General features: G+C 46.7%; 1 protein-coding gene and 1 long non-coding RNA gene across 9 annotated transcripts in view; one reads left to right on the top strand and one right to left on the bottom strand.

Annotated features, from left to right (window-relative positions):
- The window catches only part of LOC132343235 (uncharacterized), a 36,150-nt gene extending 24,704 nt beyond the window's left edge, over positions 1-11,446 (top strand). For both annotated transcript variants that reach the window (XR_009491967.1, XR_009491968.1), the window contains one exon: positions 8,750-11,446. This is a non-coding gene — a long non-coding RNA (uncharacterized lncRNA). The remainder of the gene's footprint in view (positions 1-8,749) is intronic.
- A 91-nt stretch (positions 11,447-11,537) lies between these two features.
- GDNF (glial cell derived neurotrophic factor) overlaps positions 11,538-23,374 on the bottom strand; it is a 28,470-nt gene continuing 16,633 nt past the window's right edge. For 5 of the 7 annotated variants that reach the window (XM_005221582.5, XM_005221583.5, XM_024981224.2 and 2 more), the window contains one exon: positions 11,538-14,675. In XM_005221582.5, the coding sequence (XP_005221639.1) occupies positions 14,191-14,675 (485 nt within the window). In that variant the 3' untranslated portion in view covers positions 11,538-14,190. The remainder of the gene's footprint in view (positions 14,676-23,374) is intronic. The other 2 variants (XR_009491866.1, NM_001192849.1) reach the window with 2 other exon arrangements.

The raw sequence follows: 23,374 nt of genomic DNA, 5'->3' as shown, positions 1-23,374 counted from the left end.
GAAAGCAAGTGAGGTTGTTACTATGTGTGTGGGTGGGAAAGGAAGGTGGTCTTGGACTATACTGTCTAGCTTAGCTTAGTTAAATTGTCGAGCATAAGGAACCTAGTAGTAAGTGTCCAAGTGGACTGGGGACACAATTGTGATTGTGGGTCAACATGATTCCCAGCGTCGTCACTGTGTCTGGCTCCAGGTCCCTGTTCTTCTGCTTTTGCCCACAACCCTGGGCTCTCATCCCCGCCTCCAGGCCGTCAGTGATCACGTGGGTGCTGGTGACCCTTAACTCTTCATCCTCAGGCTCTACTGTCCATCTTCACCTTCAAGTCCCACAGGCAGCCTAAGGGCACCACATCCAATGTGGAGAACTGGTCATCAAGCAAGGGCACCTGCTGTGCCCACCGGTGGCTCCATCGATCCCATCATCCAAACATAAGCCTGGGAATAGTCACAACCCCAGCTTCTCCCTCTGCCCTCATGTCTAACCTGCTGCCACATTATTTCTTCTTTCTGTTCATCACACTGGTTTCCTCCTCTCCTTCCCACCCCAGCTATGACTGTCTTGGTTCAGACCTTCAGCTACGCCTTGCTCCTGGGCTGTTGCAGTTGCCTCCAAACTGGTCTCCCTGGCTTCTCTAAGTATCTCCTCCAAGCCACGCTCCACACTGTTGCTGCAGGAATCTTTCTGCAGCGCAAATGTAATTTTGATGTGACCCTCAAGGCTTTGGGTCACCTGCAAGATGAAGTCCAAACTCATCACCAAAGCAGGTGAAGTTCCTCTGGCCCTGCACCCTGTCCATCTCTCCAGCCTTCTCTTTTATTCACTTCTCTAACTTCTTCACTCAGCACATGTTTATTACACCTGCTTGGTGCCAGATACTCTGCAGGTGAAGGGACATGGTGGTAAAAGTAACCATCACCCTGCACCATATAATCTGTCTACACAAAGCATGTGCTTAGTGGGCTGGCTGTAACAGTCAGCATTACAGATGCACTGTAGCTTCAGTTCTGGGGTTTCTAATTCCGCCTCGCAGGAATTAAACTGCTCTTTAAGCCAGTGTTACTTGCCTGATAGTGCTTTTCATACAAAAATTTCAGCTTTCAGCATTAACTCTGCTTGCAACTATTCACCCTTCCACCAAGGCCAGGAAAGTAGTCAGAACTGGCCCAGGCTTGTTGAGAGTATTCCCGGATCAATATTCTTAAACTACTGTCTTCACTGGGTCTCTCCACTGTGAACATCTGCCATGGTCTATGTTGTTGCTACTCAAGGCACGGTTTGAGGACCAGCATCAGCGGCATCACCTGGGAACTTGCTAAACTATCCCAGACCTGCTGAATCGGAATCTGCATTTTAACAAAGTCCCGGGGGCTTTGTTTGTACACTGACGTTGGAGAAGGTCTGGTTGACGTAGACTGAGAGACGCACAGCTTCTTACTTGACACCACATCACTGATTGCTCCTCCAATAATATTCACTCCAGGATATCCTGATCTAAATCAGCTGGGGCCCTTAAAAAGCTCTCTCGTAATGTGTGTGCTTATGGCCTTAACTTTCAGACAGCATTCTTATTTTTGCCCACAGAAATTTGTCCAGGACTTATTCTTCCATAAGTGATTTCTCCCGAGACGCTGCCTTTATTTCCCCAATTGTCCATGTCCCACAATCTATCCCATGTCCACCCCCCTTCCGTATCAAGCCTGACATTCCAGATGCCTCACCGTGTGAGGACCCACTGTCCCTTTCTTCGCCTGGACATGAGTTGGGCAGCCTTCAGAACATACCAGATTTGTTCATTCACACTTCAGTATCTTAGCTGTTTAGGGGGTCACCTATGGAAGTCCTTTTACCCCTTGGGTCATGCTTTCAAGACCTAATTGTAGCTACATGATTTATTTGATGCCCTTCCTAGATGCATCAAAAGTATCAAGGCCACACTGCTCCTTCCCTTATCCAAACTCAGATCATTTGTCTATACCTATGATGTGGGCACCAAATCCTAGGGACCTTTGCATTGAAGTGTCAGCAGTTTTACTTGCTTACAAAGAAACAGCTGGATGATTCTCTTTTTCACTTTAAATTTTGAAATAATTTTAGATAAAAAAGTTGTCAAAATAATAAGAGGAGAGCTCCCATACACCTTTCACTCAGCTTCTGCTAATACTAACATCTTCCACAACCACACACAGTGAGCAAAACCAGGAAATTAACCTTGGTACAATGCTATTAATGAAACTACAGATCTTACTAAGGGAGATTTCTGAAGTTTTCCTACTAATGTTCTCTTCCTATTCCAGGATCCATTCTGTGGTCTCACCCTGTTTTAGTAGTCATGTCTCCTTAGTCTCTTTCAACCTGGGAATAAATCTTCTCTTTCCTTGTTCCTCCCTCCCATGCTTGACGCTTTTGAATAGTGCTGGTCAGCTATGTTGTGGAATATCCTTCAATTTGAGTTTGATACTTTCTCAAGGCTAGACTGAGGTTTTGCATTTTTGGTAAAAATTACACATGAGTGATTTTGTGCCCTTCTCAGTGCATCATTCATGGACTTGATATTAATATATCTTATTGCTGATGATCTTAGCCTTCCTCACCTGGTTAAGCTCGCTTCTGCTGAGTTCCTCTACTATAAAGTTGCCATTTTCCCCTTTACAAGTAATAACTATCTTGGGAGAGATATTTTGAAATTATGCAAATACCACTTTCTCCTCAAATATATGCCCACTGATTTTACATCCATTGGTGGATCTGCCTTCAAAATGTATCACTGTGGCACCCACTGTGTGTATATTCATAAACACTCAGTTGTGTGAGATAAGTCCCTGTTTAAATCATTCCAGTAGGGTTTTCTATTAAATAGACTTTCTTTGAATTGTCTTTTTAAAGCTGTTCATTATAACAGGGTGGCACAATCAAATAAATAAAACAGTCTTTCATGCATGCATCCATCCATCTAATATTTCTTTCAATTTTTTCATAAAATCAACTACCAATCTTCATATTTCTCCCAGTTATGCCCTAACTGGTGTCCCCTACTCCCTGCTGTTCTGTTTGAATTACTACGTGAACTGGCTGTTTTGCCCAAATGAGTAAGCCAAGATAGGACCATTGATTTTTTTTGAGCAGATGGTTGTCTAAATCAATGTGAAAAATGAGATGCCAAACTGTTTTCCTGGAATGTGCCACTGCAGAAAATGCTGCTGTCATGGACATCTGCTGCTTGTGCCTGCTCAGTGGCTCACATCCCTCTCTTTAGGTCACAGCATCCAACTTTTTTTTTGCAGAATCTCCCCTCCTGTGTTCTTAGTCCATGTGGTTTCATGGAGCTGGCCCACCTGCTGGCGTCAGAGGTGTGCACATGCCCCAGGCCTGGACAGAGTTAGCCATCCCTTTCACCATAGTAGGGTTTCAGTGGTAAAGAACCTGCCTGCCACTGCAGGAGACTTAAGAGATTTGGGTTCGATCCCTGGGTCAGGAAGATTCCCCTGGAGGGGGCATGGCAACCTATTCCAATGTTCTTGCCTGGAGAATCCCATGGACAGAGAAGCCTGGCAGGCTACAGTCCACAGGGTTGCAAAGAGTTGGACACGACTGAAGGAACTTAGCACACACACACACTGGCCGTAGTAAACGACTGAGAAATTGGCATCTGGTTCTAGTCGGCTAATCAGAATCTCTTCCAAAATCTTGGTGGCATTATTACTGGGTATCTAAGAGAGTGGGGCGGAAGCCTGAAGCTTCACTGGACATCTTTGCCACCGTGTGTGGGGAAAACAGACTTGAGAATACGGCCGACACAGTGAGAGATGGTGAAGTGGGAAGAGTGAAAGGGACCTGTTCCTTGTAATGTCAGTTGATCACCTGGATCTAGTTTCCTGAAGCGAGGTCCATCCCAGGACTTTTCAGTTTCATGAGCCAATCCGTTCCCTTTCATTGTATAAGACAGCTTGAGTTGAGTTTCTTCTACTTGTAACTCAAAGTCCTGACAAATAGATACTTTTTAAGTATCTACTACCCATGAGGACAGATGCTTGGGGCTCTGCAGGATTCAAAGATGAGCCAGATGTGTGCCTTGCACTCTAGGAGCCCTCAACCTAGCACAAAACACAAGATCAGTGCACTAATATCCACATGAAAAGGGCCCATGTGATCAGCCTGATCCACCCAGGAAGAGCTTGGCTGTTGGACTGCGGTGAAGCGAGTGATGAATACCAGCTGGGGGGAAATTGGAGCATTGAGGAGATGAGGGACTTTATTATTCCTGGCAGAGGGAAAGGCTTGGGTGAGGTCCAACTGTGGAAAGTGTAAACATCTCAGTGTGTATTTTGAGATTTTGAGGTTCTACGGGTCATCCCTAGTGACTGAAGGGTAAAGGTTAGGCTTAAAAGGAAGATTCAGGGGACCGAAAAAAAAAACCAACCTAGAGAAGAGATTAGTTTAAAACAAATTGAAAAGCTTTTGATTGGCAGTCTGAGGATTTGACTGGCAGCATGAAGGCAGAGCAGGATTCTGAGTAGAGGAGCTAGGTGATTAAGATGTATTTGGCAGCAGTGAGCAGAGTTGGAGAGGGCAGGGCTGGGCAGCAGGTGAGGAGGCCAATGAGACTGGCTGGCTGAACTTCAGGGCAGGGTTGGGGAGGATCAGACGGAAAAAAGAAGGCTGGAGGCGGGTGGAATCCCAGCCTCTGAGAACATGCTGCCCAGAGCCTTTGGCCATATTTGCTCAAGAATCTTCCTTGTCGTATCATTTGAAAGCCATACTTTTTATTTCATGCCAAACATTGTCAGAGGGAGCAGTGGCAGATTCATCCTGAACGTGAGCCAGCCGGCCTGGCACGCACACGTTTAATGGCATTCCAGACCTCGGGGCCTGGCAGGCGCCCTCGGAGCCCTGCCCCAGCTCTGGCTTCTGCCTCCCCGGAGTGAGGACCAGCATCCTTCTTCTTATTGGGTGACCTTCCAAGCAGAAAAAGTCCAGCCTGAGACTCCGACCTGACCCCACACAAGCTGCAGACAGCTTGGCCCTCTTAGTGATGCCTCTGCTTTGGACTCAGACTGGGAGCCATCCTGTTCACGCCCTCTCTCCTCCTGCCCTCGCGTTCTCCCCACTTGCCCAGGCTTGAGCAAGTCCCATCAGTACCGCAATCACTAACCCTTGCCCAAGTCACCATCGTTTCTCGCCTCGATTCCTGCATCAGCCTGGCTGGTCTCCTGGCTTCCACAGTTTCAGTTCAGTTCAGTCCAGTCACTCAGTCATGTCCGACTCTTTGTGACCCCACGGACTGCAGCACGCCAGGCCTCCCTGTCCATCACCAACTCCCGGAGTTTACTCAAACTCATGTCCATTGAGTTGGTGATGCCATCCAGCCATCTCATCCTCTGTCCTCCCCTTCTCCTCCTGCCTTCCATCTTTCCCAGCATCAGGGTCTTTTCCAATGAGTCAGTTCTTTGCATCAGGTGGCCAAAGTATTGGAGCTTATTCCTTACAGTGAATATCCAGAACTGATTTCCTTCAGGATGGACTGGTTTGATCTCCTTGCAGTCCAAGGGACTCTCAAGAGTCTTCTCCAACACCACAGTTCAAAAGCATCAATTCTTTGGCTCTCAGCTTTTTTTATGGTCCAACTCTCACATCCATACATGACTACTGGAAAAACCATAGCTTTGACTAGATGGACCTTTGTCAGCAAAATAACGTCTCTGCTTTTTATTACGCTGTCTAGTTTTGTCATAGCTTTTCTTCCAAACAGCAAGTGTCTTTTAATTTCATGGCTGCAGTCACCATCTGCACTGACTTTGGAGCCCAAGAGTTCACAGTCTGCAACTCAGCAAAGCAGCTAGAACAATCGTTCTTTAACATTACAAACCAGATCTTGTCACCCCTCTTTTTAAACCCTTCTTGTGGCTTTCTGCCTGAGTAAGAATAAAATCCCACATCCCTGTGGTGGCCCCAGGGACTCTGTGCTCTGACTCAGAGCATAACTGAATTTCCTCCTCAACTGGTTACCTCCTCAACTGAATTTCCTACCCTTCCCTTTGAGCCTTTCTGCTGCTTCTCTGCTGTCCTCTGCTGATGGCTCCCTTTCTCTTCATGACCCATAACCTGCCTCATCATAACAGAGGCATGTATCTGTCAGAATAGGTGCAGGCATGCTTCAGTAACAGATAATCTCCACATTTCGGTGGCTCCCATAACACAAGGCTAGCTCTCAACCATCAGGCCATGTCTGTTGTGGGTTGGCAGAGTGGCCTTGTTCATCAGAGTCACTCCAAGTTGACAGAACAGCCACTTTAACTGTTCCTGGTTGCTGTCCTCTAGAAAATGAAAGAGATGATCAAGAATGTCACAAGGGCCATTAAATGTTGGTTCACAAGAAGCCCATGTCACCTTTGGTCACACTCTCTGGCCAGTCACTGGCCTCAGTCACACACAAGAGAAGCCAGCTGTGTGATCTAATCACATAGCCAGGAATGGAAGGGGTCTGTCTGTATTTGGTCAACAGCATGAATAAACAGCACGAGAACTCATTTATCTGTGTGTGTAGCATGGATTAGAACCCTTGGTGTGTCTTCCAGTCCAGATGTTGTGAATGATGGCAGGGTTGGGGTAGAGACAGTAGAGAATGATGACAGGGAGGAGGGTTAATCACCTCTGCTCAAGCGCAGAGAAATGAGAACATAGCTGAGTTTGGTTGCTCACTGGACCAGTAATGCATGTTAAAAAAAAAAGGGGGTGGTTATTTCTCTGGTCTTTCAGGCCAAGCATGGTGGCATTCTAGTGGTGGGGTGGAACGATCCCCTTGGTCAGAAATAACTTACTTCTGATGTCTGTAGTTCTTCCATTAGAGATTCATTCCTTTGATTCTATGATACCATTTCCCACGTTGTGTCCGACAACACACTTATATTAGATGTCAGCGTGTGCTCCTTGGTCAAATAAGATGGTGAGGTGCTGAGTTAAACAACAGTGAACAGGCCTTGATTGATACGTAACATGTACTGTCTCTTCCTGAGATGGAATCAAAATTTTCAGCATTTCGCCAGTTTTTAAAATCAAGAAACCCTTTCCTCCCTGAATGCTTCCCTAATGTTAACTAGATGGTTGGGGAAAGGCTGATCTGGGAGCCTTTTCAGTCCTCTGGTGTACGAGAGGCTTTTCATGGGAGAAGGAAAGCAGTGCAGACCAGGCTTTGAGAGGATGGGACAGCAGAGGGACTGGGGGTAGGGGACAGAGGGTCTGAGAGGGAGAGGTCGGCTGTGAAGATCAAAAGTGACCCTTTCCTCAGGGATGGATACAGAGCTGGAGTCGCAGAGTGTGAGCTCCTGACCCCACCCCACCCCATCTCACACACCCACCCTCTCTGCTCCCTGCTGCCCAAGCCACTCAGACTCCAAAGCTCCACCTTTTCAAGCCAACAGCACACCAGGCCGTCTTAGTCCTGGCTTAGCTCTCAAGTTGCTGCTGCCTAAAACACCCTCTTTTCTTCAACTCCAGTCTGGGAAATTCCTTCTCTCTTTTAACCATCTGTCAGGCATCCACCTCCAGAACACCATCCTTGATACCTTTATCCACCCCACAGCCTCAGCTGGGTTTACTATTCCTCTAAGCTCCCATAATACACTGTGTCTCTTCATCACTGCCCTCATCATTTGGTATTTTTTAAAAGATATTTGTTTACTTATTTATTTGGCTGTGCTGGGTCTTAGTTGTAGCTTGTGGGATCTAGTTCCCTGACCAGGGGTCAAACCCAGGTCCCCTACTTTGGGAGCTCAGAGTCTTAGTCACTGGGCCATCAGGGAAGTCCCACCACTTTGTACTTTAATATTCTTATTTGAGATGGCTGGATGGCATCACTGACTAGACGGATGTGAGTCTGAGTGAACTCCAGGAGTTGGTGATGGACAGGGAGGCCTGGCGTACTGCGATCCATGGGGTCGCAAAGAGTTGGACACGACTGAGCGACTGAACTGAACTGATTCTTATTTCTGTCCCTCTAATCTGGGATGCTCTTGAGGGCTTTATCTTTATATCCTTATATCCTCCTCTGCTAGGAGATAGATATTCACGAATTAATTGAATGAATGAGGCCCACGTACAAGAAGTGTGTTAAAATCCCCTACATGTCCCAATTGAAAGACTTCCCCAAGTTAAAAGGATCTATTCCGCATATTTGAAAACCTCATCTTGTTTGTCATGCCCACCTCAGCTGGTTCTCCTATCTCCTGGGGCCTAAAGTCTTCTCTTTGCCTTCCTCACCATCTGCTCTTCTGTCTGACCCGTTCTACCTCTCTTATCCCCTCATGTCCTGATTCATGTCTTCTCAAGAAGAGTGAGTGAGTCTTAGAAGGTTAACGGCCATGCTTAGGTTTGTTTCCTTGAACAGGAAGTAAATGCAAATATCCTGAGAAGACAATCTAACTTTAAGGGTGAGAAGAAAGTTTTTTGTTTGTTTATTTTATAGTTCAAGATTGGCTTTAATGATTGAATAAGATGGGGAAAACTAGAAAAAACCTGTGGGTAGAGGACCTGGACAGGTTGTTGCTGGCAATGCACTCAGAGCTGAATCACGGCTTTTGTGGGTCAGAGGCCCTCAGTGAGTAATCATTTTAATAGTCATGTCCCAAATAGCACATGCCCCAAATGCTGCACGAGACATAGTTATACTAAGAAATTAGGCATGTTTATCTGAAATTAAAGTTATCTGGGAGCCCTACTGTGTAGTTGTCCCTGACTCTTTTTTTTTTTTTTTTTCAGGTTTTCTTCCCACCTGCTGCTCTTGGAGGCGTTCTGGCACTTTTCAGGCACCTGTCACCACATATCCTCCACCCCGACTGCACTCCCATCATCGTTATCCTCACCTGCCACGGGGCTGGGACGTGGCAGCATATTAATGATCACATATGAGTAAGTGGATGCTTTCCTCTTGTTTTCCCAACTCTCTATTTATTTTCAGGGATGACGTGGCAACATCTGGATTTGATTTCATTCAGGAGGTTGTGTGAGGAGATGAGAGTCAAGTCAACTATTGCGTGGGATTACAGTAACACCTTTTTTAAACAAAGATGCGTCTCAAGGAGATACTTGGGGCTCAGACACTTCCTTACCTGGTGGAAAACGCTTGGGGCATGTGGCTGACACTTTCATCCCCTCCCTGCCGCTGTGCTCTGAGAAGCGAAGGTGGATGGTGTGAGGAGTGGACTCCCTCCTCCCTGTGATGCTGAGGTCAGGCAGCAAGTCAGCCGTGGCCCAAGAGGGTCCCTGTGTGTGAAGGGGAGGGGGCTTTCTGTTTTTGAGACTTAGGTTAATGGAATTCTGATTTCCCATCTTTACATTGGGAGTGGACTGGTTCTTTTAAAAGTTCTTTTAAAGTGTTACTTTGGCATAAGATGCATAGGAGAAAACCAGCCCAAGATGATGGTGGGCACAAGCCCCATGAGACCATCTGAGCCTGGTGTCCAGGGTTCTGACCCTGTACTCTCACACCATCCTCAGCAGTAGGGACTCTGATGCCCAACAAGAGCCATACTCCTCTGAGGACCACTGTGAGGGGACATCCACCCCCGCCCCTCCACTCCAGACTATGGGCCAGCCAAAGCATTGGTGGTTCTAACAACTTGAGTTGGGTGAGCATGTGTGGTAAGCATCATGAAAGTTGCTTTTCTCATTGCTGCTAAGAATTTCCCAGCTTTCAACATACTCTCTTTCTTGGTTGAATGGAACTTCCAAAGCTGACCACTGGTTAATCATGCTGAACAAGAAACCCACAATGCCCAAATGTCCAGAATGCGTGTGTGTGTGTGTGTGTGTGTGTGTGTGTATACGTGCACATGGGGAGCTCCCTAGCTGTTTCCCCATGTGTTTCTGCCTTTTACAAATCTCCAGTCCCCCTCTCTGCTCATCCCCATGTTTACAGGAGCAAGCAACATGGCCCAAGGTAGTTTCAAGGGATGGTCAACAGATATTAAGAGAAAGCAAACAAAGCGATAGACATTTTCATGGTCCATCTGGGGAAATCTGCACACTCCATGCTACTCCTGGGTGGTCACAATGTGCATTAGTTTAATAAAGGCTCTAGTAGGTTCTACATTTCTCTTTTTAAATTTATTTTTGGCCCTGTTGGATCTTCATCGCTGCACAGGTTTTCTCTAGTTGTGGCAAGCAGGGGCTACTCTGTAGCTGTGTGTGTGGGCTTCTCATTGCAGTGGCTTCTCTTGTGGAGCTCAGGCTCTGGGGCAGGAGGGCTTCAGTAGTTGTATCTCGTGGGCTCAGGAGCTGTGGCTTCTGGGTTTTAAAGCACAGGCTCAGTAGCTGGGGTGCACGGCTTAGCTGTCCAGTGGCATGTGGGATCTTCTGGGGCTAGGGATCAACTCTGTGTCTGCTGCATTGTCAGGTGGGTTTTCTACCACTGAGTCCACTAGGGAAGCCCTACATTTCTCTTTTGAACTTCAAAAAGATGTTATATAACTCAATGTTTTCCCAACTTATTTGATCAGAGACCCACTCCATTTTTAAGGAATGTCATCCTGGGAACACACTTTGGAGAAATGGTAAAGGGAGAGGAGATGAGCAAGTGTTTGCATTCCTCTCCGAACTGTGGACCAGAATTTAGCGTGGAGAAAGCGCCCAGGCCTAAGCGTTGCCCTGGCGGCAGGACTCCAAGTGCCCAGGGTGGGTACCAGGCACTATCCCGGCCGGGAGAGGGAGGGCGTTTCCGGCACTGTACTGACGCGCTCCGCTGGAAAGTCTAGGCTGGTGGCCACTTAGAAGAGTCTTAAGAGCATCAGTTTTGTTTTGGGCTTGAAACGCTGTACAAGGCCGCCTTTTAATAGTCACAAGGCCTCGGGTGACACAGCACGGGGTGTCATCCGAGGAGGAAGCGTGCTCTCCTCCCCCAGCCCCGAGCCATGGCATTTCCTCTCTTCGGTGTGTTTTTCTTGCCACCAGAACAACTAAGCCCGGGGCCACCATTTGCACAATTCCCCGGATCCTGCTACTTTGCGGGCGGAGAACCCACGTGAACCTCGGGCGTCACCCGGGATTGTGCAAAGCTGTGGCGCCGTCCAAGCGCCTGCCTGTCGCAGGGTTTTGCCAGGACACTCCCATCTATTTCTTAAGTTCTGCCTCAATGTGACCTCTCGCTAGAGCAGGCCCGTTATTTTCTATTATGATACCCTATTTGTATCCTTTATAAATGATGACTCATTTATTGACACTCAACCCCCTACATACTTTTTGGAATATTGCCTTTCCTCCTCAAATGAAATATCAACTCCACAAGGAGAGAGCAGAGCTCAGTCTCTGTTGAGCAGAGATTGTTGTGGCCACTGTTGGATCCTTGGTGCCTTGGACAGTGCCTGGCACAACGTTGCAGTCTGTGGAATGAATAAAGAAGAACTTTGTAAGTTCTTCCCCACTTGAGTACTGATTGGTTGTGGAGAGTTGATGGACAAGGTCACTGACCAACCAGTGGCTGAGTGGTGAAAGGGACGGACTTCTAGCCTGAGTCAGCTGTGGTCCCTGGGTCGGTGAGATAGCACAGAAGTAGAGAGAGCAATAGAAATGAGTTTTTATTTGTAAAAAGTTACAAAATAATATTGTACAAAAATAAAGTCTGTAGAGAACTTTGGTTGTATAACACAAACGACTGAGACAGATCAGAGAAGTCAGAACTTCCCAAGATGTGCACTCCTTACTGGATCAGATGGTAATCGCAACAATAAAGAAAAAATCACAAACTTTACCCTTTTGTGGCTTTGGCAGAGCAGTTTGCTTCAGTGAAAACCTGCTTATGGTGTGTAGGTGATGCTGGGAAGGAGCTGTCAGCATCCGCTGAATCCTACCGCCCCTGTGGGCAGAGAGTCTCCACAGGGAGCTGGGGCTAAGGCTGACCCCTGGGGACGCCGGCCACCAGACCTGCCAGGACTCTCTGAATTGGACAGATGATCTGGGGCTGCATCAAATTGCACTTCATGAACGACCGGTCAGCTCGACCTGTCCCTATTTTGAGCAGGCCATTCCTCAGCAAGTTCCCCTCCTTAGGCCCCAAGAGAGGGTGAGAGGCAGGCCCTTTTCCTCTATTTCCAAGTCGTGCAAGGGGAGCAGAAAGAACAGAGCAGGCAGAGTGATGGGCAGCTTGGGTCCTTGGGGGGATGTCTGGTGCTTCTTGATTACTTTGTAAAATTTACATGATTATTTGAGGGAGGCCAGTAGGCTATTTATTTGCCAAATCTGTACCACTTGAGCTAATAGCCACTAAGGTAGTGATGTAGTGATAGATAACCTCTTTGATAAAAATCCCTTTTATGAGATATGTCACAAGCTCTTAAAATAGGGCCCAGTGCATTGAGCATGGGGGCAGAGACCAGACAAATCCATGACCTGGTCGCTGAGATAGTTTTTCTCACCCTATGTCCCTGCTCTGTCAAAGGCTTTCAGTATCCATGTGGTGGGGCAGGTGTGCCGAGGCTGGGCCAGGGCCCGTCTTCCACATCCACCCTTCCCGACCACCTTCTTCTGAGGAGGAGTCAGGTGTATGGGGGCAGCCCCTGGTGGCTTGCATGGCAACCAGGCTGACCCCACTTCCAGAAGGCCTGCAGCGCTCCTTGGCTATGCTGGGCCTAGACGTGTTTCTCAAGAAGGCAGTGGATGGATGGAAGGATAGGGGAAGAGTCTCCACTATCAGGGTAGAACCCCGGCTACTTGAGAGAACTGTTATTTTGAGGTCAACATGGAGTCCAGCACCACCTACTAGAGACTTTAACCTTTGACATATGTGGTTATGCATATCACAGATAGATACATGTGGATGGGAGGGTGAGAGCTTCAACACAGCAGGAAATGGATGGAGCACATGGCCTGTCTGCTGGGACAGGGAACCATGTAGAAATGAGAGCAAATGCCACGGTCTCCACACGCTGCTCCTGAAAAGGAAGGCCCATCAGAAATGTTCCTTCTGACATGTTCCTCTCTAACATATAAAACCAGGTAAGATGCTGAGACCTGGAGGGTAGAGGGGGGGTGGAAGCACACAAGGGCTTTTCTTAAAAAGGTAAAGTAAGTGATTTTTGCCTAGCGAAAGTCTTTTTAATACTTTGAAAAGCATGGACCCTTGACCCCAATTAAAATTTCCTTTGCCACCTTCCTTTGCATTTTGTGAGCACATATACTTTGGCACCTTTGAAAAGAAACTTTAATAAATAAGGGAAAAAAAAGAGAAACTCATTAGTGAACGGTAATAAATAACAATAACTTAAATCTCAATAAATATCTTCTCTATATTTCTGTATCTGAAACAGATGCATTGCATCGAGTAGCTTCTCTGGTCACTGGTGACCACGCATAACGGAGCTGGGGTGTATGTAACATCTGTCTCTCTGTAAACCGACAGCCCAGCGGCCTCCCTGCCCCGGTGCAGCTGGGGGCCTTCCCGCACGCTCTCCTGCAAGAATGCTGCCGAAAAACCACACTGGTTTCCTGTTTCCAAGGGCAGAAAAGAAATACCTTCAGGTTTGGTTTTAGTCATGAGGACAGCCTTTTTGGTTCCTAGCCAACTTCTTCCCACCCCACACACCATGTTCGAAATCAATCACCCACCGTTCCCCAAAATGCTGGTTGGAGTAAACCTCAGGCCTGAACCTTCCAGAGCAAAGGTTACTAACTCTCCTGGATCTTTGATTTTTTTTTTCTCCCCTCCTTTCCGGGGTATGTCTCCACTGAGTGACAGAAAAATAAACCTCTCTTTGCTTTCAGCAGTAAAACAATGACAAGGAATGACACCAGGAGGGCCGTTTCCCTGGTGTCTCTAGACATGTGAAAGCAAACCACAGGAGATACACTGGTTTGGTTTCAAGTGCATCCGCGGCTGAGCCCGGGACCCATGGCGGTGGACTGTATCAGATGAAACGACGGCAACACCCAACCAGGGACACCGGCCCTGAGCTTCCGGTGACGTCAGCTGCCATCCGGGAGAAGGCGGACGGCTGTCTTTTCTCTCTCTCCTGTCCAGTTTTCTGTAGCTGGATCTCCCTCCACCAGGCTCCCACAATGGCTGCCTTCCTCCTCCTCTGCCTCCACGTCCTCCTCCTCCGCCTCCTTGGTCCTCATCTTCCACTCTGGGCAAACATTTTCTGGGAACCTTGGTCCCTTTCTTTGCACTGCAGCAGGAATGCAATACACAGCGGTCTCTGGAGCCGGAGTCAGATACATCCACACCTTTTAGCGGAATGCTTTCTTAGAATATGGTAAACCAGGTTATCATCTAAAAAGGACAGGTCGTCATCAAAGGCGATGGGTCTGCAACACGCCTGCCCGACTTTGTCACTCACCAGCCTTCTACTTTTGGATAAGTTTTTTAATATTTTGTCGTACATTGTTTCGGCTGCATCGCAGGAGCCGCTGCAGTACCTGAAAATGAGTTCCTCCTTGGTTTCGTAGCCCAAACCCAAGTCAGTGACGTTTAGATGCACGGCGGTGAGGACGCAGCCGCGATTTCGGCCCCTCTGGCCGCGCCGGCCTTTCCCTCTGGCACTCTCCGGGCTGGCGGCCGCCCCCTGCCGGTGCCGCTCTCTCCGAGGAAGCACGGCCATTTGTTTCTCTGGTGACCTTTTCAGTCTTCGAATGGTAGCTTGAATAAAATCCATGACATCATCAAACTGATCAGGGTAGTCCTCTGGCATATTTGCTGTGCAACAAGAAAACAGAGATGGATACATGAGGCGAGAGCAACGACCATTTCAACGAGTCTCTAAGATCGGTCTCTCTGAAAGGCGACCCAGTATGGTCCCCCCCACCCCGCCCATGGTGAAACGACCCCTTCAGGGACCACTGTACACCCCCAAGGACAAAGGCCAAAAGGCACCCTCCAAGATTCCCAGGAAGGAAATTCAAGACTAACACGGGAGGGGGATGACACACTTCCTTGTGGAGAACAAATCCTTAGAAATGGAATTTCCACGTGGATGACGTCTGCCATTTTTAACAAGTCTATGTTGAGATGCTGATGGAGGGTCATTTCTTCTAATAAGGGTAACCTGCAGTCGGGGTTCTCAAATGTGTGGGCAGGACTGTGCTGGGATACTCGGGGGAAGATACAGGGACCTGGCCGACCCTTAGGGGGAAGTGTGGGAAGGGGCCAGGGAACCTGCACCAGTTTAAGGAGCCCTGGGGGAGTTCTGAGGTAAGTGGTCCCTGGGCCATACTTTGAGAAACCCTGTCTTAGAGGGTGAAAGAAGGATTACTCTTGGAAGACACTGCTGCTTTCACCTGGAATGTCAAGGTGAAAGTTGACATTCAGCTCCCTGAACTCCACCCTGACTTAACACTTCTGCCCTGCTGAGTGGAAGAACCATTTGGATAGATCACATGAAAAAGTCCTGAATTCAACTATGTTTTAAAACTTCCTTAAAAGACATTAAGAGACTGAAAAACAGCCCACTGTTCACTAATAAAGAGACTAATTTACCACTTCTTTGGATTAGCAGGACTTTAAAAATACAAGGTCAGATCATATGATGTTTACATGCATCACAGCAATACATGGAATGCAATGCTGCCTGTGGACAGGCGCGGTGGGGTCCTGCCTCTGCTGCAGGCTGTCACTACGATTCCCAATGGCTTTGGCTGCAAACAGGACAACACACATACTTAGGAAGATCACATGGAGCAGTGACTGAGGTGATGCTTCTAGGGTATTGGAGACCTTTGGGCAAATGCATGACTTCAAGGTTTTTTGGCATTTTTGCTGTATTTCAAGCATTTGCTTCAGCTGATCAGGTAAGAGAAGAGAAACTATTTGAACAACTGAATACATTTCTAAAAGAGGAAAGTAATTCAAACGTCCATGTATTAGGCACTAGACCTTTTATGCTCCCCTCATCACTTTTCCAGGGCTTCCTTGGTGGCTCAGATGGTAAAGAATCTGCCTGCAATGTGGCAGATGTGGGTTTGATCCCTGGGTTGGGAAGATCCCTGAAGAAGGAAATGGCAACCTACTCCAGTATTCTTGCCTGGGACATTCCATGGACAGAGGAACCTGGTGGGCTACAGTCCATGGGGTCACAAAGAGTCGGACATGATCCCATTTTCAGGTAATTAGGATGTTTAGGGTTATACATTGTTTAGAAAAATATACCCCGAAAGAGTTGTGAGCAAGAGTGAACTTTTTTTTTTTTTTTGCCAAGACCATGGTAAAGCAGAGGATTACATTGTACCTAACCCATGTCAAACTGTTTTGTTATGAATGAATTGCTAAAACAGGTATCAGGTATCCTAGTGTGTAAGATATAATTCAACTAAGAGGCAACTTAACCATATCTATTCCTCTTTCTTACCTGTCTATACAGATAGCTAATATATAATATTATCTATATTAGGGCAAAATATAGGACATATAGTAATGAAAAGAGCAGGGATGGTATGGAATTTCGTAATTCTAACTCTAAAATCTGGCACTGGGTGGTTCTGTGCACAGAGGTCTCGAAGCTGCTTCCACTGGTGTTTGGCCAGTCACCTCTTGCCTGGATAATCTCACCAGACCCGAGCCCCTGCATTCCCTTACCCTCCTTCAGTTTGTCTTGCACCTGGCAGCCAGAGCGATGCTCTTGAAACTGTGAATGCAGCTCATGTCCCTCCTCTGCTCCAAGCCCTCCAAAGTCCACACTGGCCTAAGGTCCTCCCCGACACCCCCCACCCTCCACCCCAGTCCCAGCCTTTGTCACCGCTGACCTCGTGTTCGACCTCCCTCCTCCTTGCTGCCTCCCTTCCAGCTCCTCTGGCCTCCTCCCTGTTCCTCAAACACAGGGTTTCTCAACCTCAGCGCCACTGACACTGGGGCTGGCACATCCTTTGTTGTGGGTGCGTTTAAGGATGTTTAATTACACCCCTGGCCTCTACCCAGGAGACACCCGTACTAGCCTCACCCCCATCCCAACGGTGACAAATGGAAGTGTCTCCAGATATGACCAGATGTCCCCTGGGGGCAAAACTGTCATGGCTGAGAACCGCATACATCAGACACGAACAGGCACTCGGCCTTTTGCTGGCTGTTCCCTCTACATAAACGCTGTTCCTACAGAGAACCCAGTGACTCACACTCACATCCCCTGCAAGTCTGCTCAAAAGTCACCGCGACCCAGCCCCACCTTGACCTCCCTGTTTCAAATTTGGTTCCTCCCAACCCCGAATCCAGATCCTCCTGCCCTCTTCCCCGCAGAGCATAATACTCAACCTCCTCCAACACACTGTCGAACTTTTCTCATGGTGACTATTTGTTGTCTGTCTTCTCTGAGCGAATGTCACCCCCAGGAGGCAGGGACCTCTGCTTGGCTTGTTCACCAATGGATCCTGGGAGCTTACAATAGGATCTGGTCCCTGGAGGCTGGCAATGGTTTTTTGTTTTTTTTGTTTTTGAATGACTTAGGTCACTTTACGAGGGTAGAGAGTCCTTTTTATTTCTCAAGGGGACACTTGGGCTTCAGTTCAGCCACACTGTGATGAATTGAAAGTCTCCAAAATACACAGTCTCCATCACATGGGCAGCCCCAGTGCCCAGAAGTACAGTCATCTCCCACCTGAGAGCAAATAACTGTCTCAGAGCTGCCTCCCTTGCCAGCTTCCCCTGCACCTTTACAGTGTCAGCTCTTAAAGCCCACCTCATTCCGAGGATTCTGAAAGGCTCTGGCTCCGTGGGAGCAATGTTTCCTCCAGGAATACTGGGAGAGTGGGAGGGTATTTGGATTCAAAATTTCCTCTGAACCATTTTCTACCTGAGTCCCTTAGGAATCTTCTTTCCTTCCTTCCTTCCCACCTTTCTTTGTTCCTTCCTTCTGCCCTCCCTTTCTCCCTTCCTTTCCTTCTCTTTTCTTAAAATTAAAAAGAAAATTATTTCTTGGCTGTGTTGTGGGGCTTACTGGATCTTAGTTCCCAGAGCAGGGATTGAACCAAGGCCATGGCAGTAAAAGCACCAGGTCCTAATCACTGGATCACCAAGGAATTCCCTAAAAATTTTAAAAAATCACTCGATATTAAAGACATGAACTACTTATTTTGACAAATGAGTTGCTTGTGCTATTTGTGACTTTTTTTCAACAATAAGCTATATAAGAGAAAACTAGGTGTGCTTGATTTCAAAAACATGAACAGAAGTCTGAACTTCTAACTGATAAATTAGTGATTAGTCAAAATACAAAAAAAGAAAAAGCCTTTAGATTTCTGAAAAACAGTTTTACAAAAGGATCACATGATGGGATTCCTGGTTCTTTTTAAGAACTCTTGAATAGATCATTAAGTTAAGAACCTGGGAATATGGAAGCTAAAACTGATTAAGAATCAACTAAACTGATTAACAATCAACTAAAGGTTAATCAGAAATGAGTTAATGTTAGTTGCTCAGTCGTGTCCAACTCTTTGCGACCCCATGGACAGTAGCCTGCCAGGCTCCTCTGCCCATGGGATTCTCAGCCAGGCTTCTCCAGGCAAGAATACTGGAGTGGATTACCATTTCCTCCTCCATGGAATCTTCCTGACCCAGGGATCGAACTCAGGTCTCCTGCATTGCAGGCAGACTTTTTACCATTTGAGCCATGAGGGAAGAAGCCCCAATAAATTAGTGATTAGTCAAAATACAAAAAAAAAAAAAAAAAAAAAGCCTTCAAATTTCTAAAAGACTCTTTGTTTTACAAAAGGATTCACATGATGAAGTCTCTGGTTCTCTTTAAGACCACTTGAATAGATCATTATGTTAAGAACCTGGGAACATGGAAGTTAAAACTGATTCAGTTGATTAAAACTGAATCAACTAAAGATTAATCAGAAATGAGGATGAAATATTACTGAAAGTTTAACATAAACGGGAAAACATTCAAGTTCAAAAGTTCAGCTTACACTAGTTTAGACTCATTAATTTATCATGATAAATTACATTCTTTTTACTAGAGTTATAATGATGATTTGAATCAGCATTTATAATGTTTTATTAATTGCCCGACAATTTCAAAGTTCCAGAAAAACACTGTCCCTCCTTTTTATGACATTTCGACTGTATGCCTTTGTCCACTGGCTTTGCTTGCCAGGTAAAATATAGAATACCAAGTTAAATTTGAATTTCAGATAATTAGCAAGTGAATTTTTAGCGTAAGCAATCCTCAGTAATGATTGGGACATACTTATCTTTCACCGTGAGGATGTTTAACTCCTTTTTCTTTATCTTAATTTCTACTTGGCTTCCTTGGGGTGATGTGTGTAGCAATGTGGGTGCACTGGTCATTTGTGCTTTGGGGTGAGGTGGTGAATGGATCATTAAGCTTGAATTAAAAGTCTTTCGGACACTGGGGAAGCAGTCAATCCATGTTCCCGGTGTTAAACTGAAGAGAGCAGCTATGAGAACTTCTCCCTTCATGGGACATCTCCCTCATAACTTGTTGTTAAGGTGGAAATATTTATTTAAGCCTCAAGTTCAGGACATAGGCAATTCTAATTAAACTGAAGGGATTCCGCCCTCCCCATCCTCTTCTCCTTCTTGAAGAATAGAGTAAAACAATAAATATTTATGCTGAAAGTTGTACATGGATATGAATTTTGGAAACTAGAAAAGGGCAACATGATATTTTCCAAACCACAGAGCAAAGAGGCCTGTCTCTTCCAATGGAAAATTCCTAATCCCAGGCCTTTTGCTGCTGACTGAGTTCATTTCTAGAGAGACCTCCATTTATCAACACGAGGTATTTGTGGGGTGTGTTGGGAGCCATGCATCTCACTGAGCCAATCTTTAGCATCCTGCAGAGGCCCAGTTTACTTGCACAGCCCAGGCAAGTAAACGCCCCAGCAGGAACCAAGAAACCCATGGCTGCCTCCATGTTCCTGGAATTCACTGAGCAAAGTGGAAAGAAAGGGGCTTGCATTTGGATTAGTTCCCCAAATGAAGACTTGATGTCATATCACTTTCTTCATCCTATAAAGGGCTTGGCAGCATGTCAGCTACACAAATGGCCCTTGTTAGTAAGAACTTTGACAGTAAAATACTGCAAACCACAAAAGAGGAGCATCGTTTTGAAAAAACAGGTCAAACACTTGCTCATTTCCCAGACCCACTTGGAGGCTCGATCTCGGAAAATACGGACATCTAAAAGCTAAAGTTTTTGAAAAATCAAAATGCTCAAATGCATTTAAGTCATCCTTTTAGTGTGCAACTAAATATTTTGGCATTATTCTATTTAAAATATTTAAACTTTGATGTGTCCTTCACATAAACAATGTTATTTAAACAAGTGAAACCTTGTACTGGGCCAGACTCCGGGAACAAACCAAACTATTCACTCCCCAGACTTAGCCTTCCTCAATTATGGGAAAAAAACAATAATGCTACCCCAGGAACAAAGGCCTGGGATACTGACTATCTTGTAAAGTTAATTGAGTTTTTATAGGAACAATGGTGAGACCTAGGAGTACTCCTTGTAATAGCCAAACTAAAAAGCACATAATTCAAAACATTATCTTGGCTAGACTGGCATTTAGTGGACAAAGTTTTCTGTTAAATGTTAGATTTCTCTTAAAAAAAAGAGTACAGGTTAATGATACTTTAATCAAAGAGGTCATTTTAGATTCCTATTGGATGGTTGCCCTCCTCTCCCCGGCCGGGTTTCTGAGCTACTTTTCAGCCAGTCTTCCGCCCAGGGGCCCTGGAGGGAGCCCACAAGCTCAAGGTTGTGCACAGAGTAGTGAGGATGTGACCCCTTACCTAGAGTGGGAGGGGTCTCTGTGGGGCCCAGAGAAGAGGGGCCAGGACTCTGGTACCCGCAGAGGGCCTCTTGGATAGGAGCTGTCTTCCAGGCCAGAGCCAGCCTCAAGGATGCAGGGGTGCTGGAGAGAAGACCCAGATGTTCCTTGTTCTGGGGCTCCTGCCTCTATGTTTCACTGGAAATCACCCAGCTGCTGGGTACTGGATGGGCAAGAGTTAATACGCTGAGGTCCACAGACGTGACCTACGGCCTGAGCCAGGGCCACACAGGTGAGATGCGCATCTTCAACCAGCACCCGGGAGCCCTCGCTCCAGACAGTGCCCAGATCTGGGGTGGGCTCGACCCTGGATACGAGGCCTAAGATGCTGCGTCTGGGGGCGCTGGGGGGCTGGGCAGCCCACCCTCACGTGTGGAGCCTCCCCTGAAAGACGGTCTACAAAAGGAGGCGAGTGGAAACTGCCTGGGCAGGGGAGGACATATACTCTGATACTCACTGCCCACCTGAAGCCCAGGTAAAGTACAAACTGCTCTGTAGACCAAGTGTATGGAAAAGAGAAGTTCTCTCTCTGTGTATGTGTATACTCATGCACACATATACACGCATGTATGTGCGTATATACATATACACTTCTATGTGATTCTGCATGCTGTGCTCGGTTCTGTCTGACTCTTTGCAACCCTGGGGACTGTAGCCCACCAGGCTTCTCTGTCCATGGGATTCTCCAGGCAAGAATACTGGAGTGGGTTGCCATGCCCTCCTCCAGGGGATCTTCCCAACCCAGGGACTGAACCCGCATCTCCTGTATCTCCTGAAATGGCAGGCGGATTTTTTTATCCCTGAGTCATCCAGGAAAGACCAACACATACATACATGCACGTCTGTATGAAAAGAAAAGATCAGCCTAAGATTTATATAACCTCTCAAGAGAATTCCCAACTAATGTCATTCTTTAGAATGTTATTTTTACTTTTCAATAATGTACAAATAGGATTTTCTTTCACTAATATTGAAATAAGAACTACATGGTAGAGCCTCACCTTTAAAATTCCTCATATTACAAATGGCATCATCCTGTGTTATAAGCGATCGCTTCCTTGGTGTACTTAATAGTCACAAGAGAAAGGTCCCAACCTGAACTTGAACCCCAATGACATCCCTGCAAGGTTAAAACAGGGGTCGCATAGTATCTGTACTTTATAGAGCAGGAAACTGAGGCTCAGAGAAGATAAATATCTATCCGCCCAAGGTCACGTGGCTCATAAAAGTGCACTCAGTCGGTTTGGTTTCAAAGCTCAGACTGGTTCCAAGTGCTCCTAGCTGCCTATCTGTGTTTAAGTAAAAATTCCATGTGGTGCAGCTTGTCTGCTCTCAGCCTGTGGCAACTTACTCTGGAAGGAGGGCAAGGTATGCTGACTCCCCCTGCATGCATTTATCACATTCAGAACACGAAGGGAGAAACACTTTCCATTGGAAAGTTCAGCAGGCATGGAGGTGCATTAAGTAAATTCTGAAGTTAGGCTGCCACGGGCCACAGAATACAGTATATTGTCTCCAAAAAGGGAAAAGCATGCGGGTCAGGGGCACCTCTCCCAGCTCCTGGTCTTGCATGTCACTCCAAGGCAGAACTGGCAGTTTCCCAGTAAAAACCGGAAAACCGGCAGCCAAGGGCGGCGGCAGATTCAGACAGAGAGGCCTGTCTCCGGAAGCTCCTCAAACTCACACTGGCGCCAAGTGACAAAGTCTCACTGCAGAGTTGGAGAGGACAGAGCCTGGGATTCCATCCGGGGTCAGTCCCTGCTCAGCCTTGCAACCTTGGACTAGGCAATCCTTCTGAGGTCGCCTATCCCTCTGGGGTGGGAGGGGGGCTCCCCAGTGCTGACACCCTAAGATGTGGACAGTCTTGAGTCTCAGTGGGAAACCCCTGCCCCACACTCATCTCTAGTCATCCCCATCAGGGAGAGGACCACCTCTGCTGATGTCCCAGCGCTATTCTGCTCAGCCGCCACCATTGTGGCCCCAGGAGACCCCACGAGAGGTTCTAGCAGTCCTAAATGTTTTTTTGTTTGCCTCTTGTCTCAACATCTTGGTTACTTTTGAAATAACCAAGTGTCACCTTCCTATGTCGTCTTTAGGAGACGTGAAGGGATATGTACAGAGGGCCGTGTATCTGAGTCTCAAAATATCCAGGTTCTTGCGGGAGGCAGCCTTACATTTCAGTCTCCACCTGGAAAGGCAGAGATGGAGCCCATCATCTCTGAGAACACAAAGACACCAACAGGCTATGCTCCTCCAGCCCTTCTCACCCAAATGGCCAACAAAATCGGTTTTATTTTTCAAAATAAAACATGTTCTCAAAATCTCTGTTTTATTCATTTATGATTTTGCTGCTTCTATCATATGTAGGTCACACTTTGACCAATGTCACACATACTTATGAGCTATACCATGTCTGGACTGTTTATTCTAAAATTTAAGAAAACATGCTTAGGTCTTAGAACTCAGAGGCTAGAATCATCCACGGCAACCACTGCCAAATGGATTGTGAGAGTCCCACAGCTTGTCTTGGGAACTGTGCACCTTGGTTTTAATCTGACCTTCCGTGACCTCTGAAATGTACAGTGTTGGTCCGGGAGGATGTTCCAGTTC

This window comes from Bos taurus, chromosome 20 (assembly GCF_002263795.3).
Source record: "Bos taurus isolate L1 Dominette 01449 registration number 42190680 breed Hereford chromosome 20, ARS-UCD2.0, whole genome shotgun sequence".
In the NCBI taxonomy this organism is placed as follows: domain Eukaryota; kingdom Metazoa; phylum Chordata; class Mammalia; order Artiodactyla; family Bovidae; genus Bos; species Bos taurus.
This window is presented reverse-complemented; position numbering and strand designations above follow the sequence as displayed.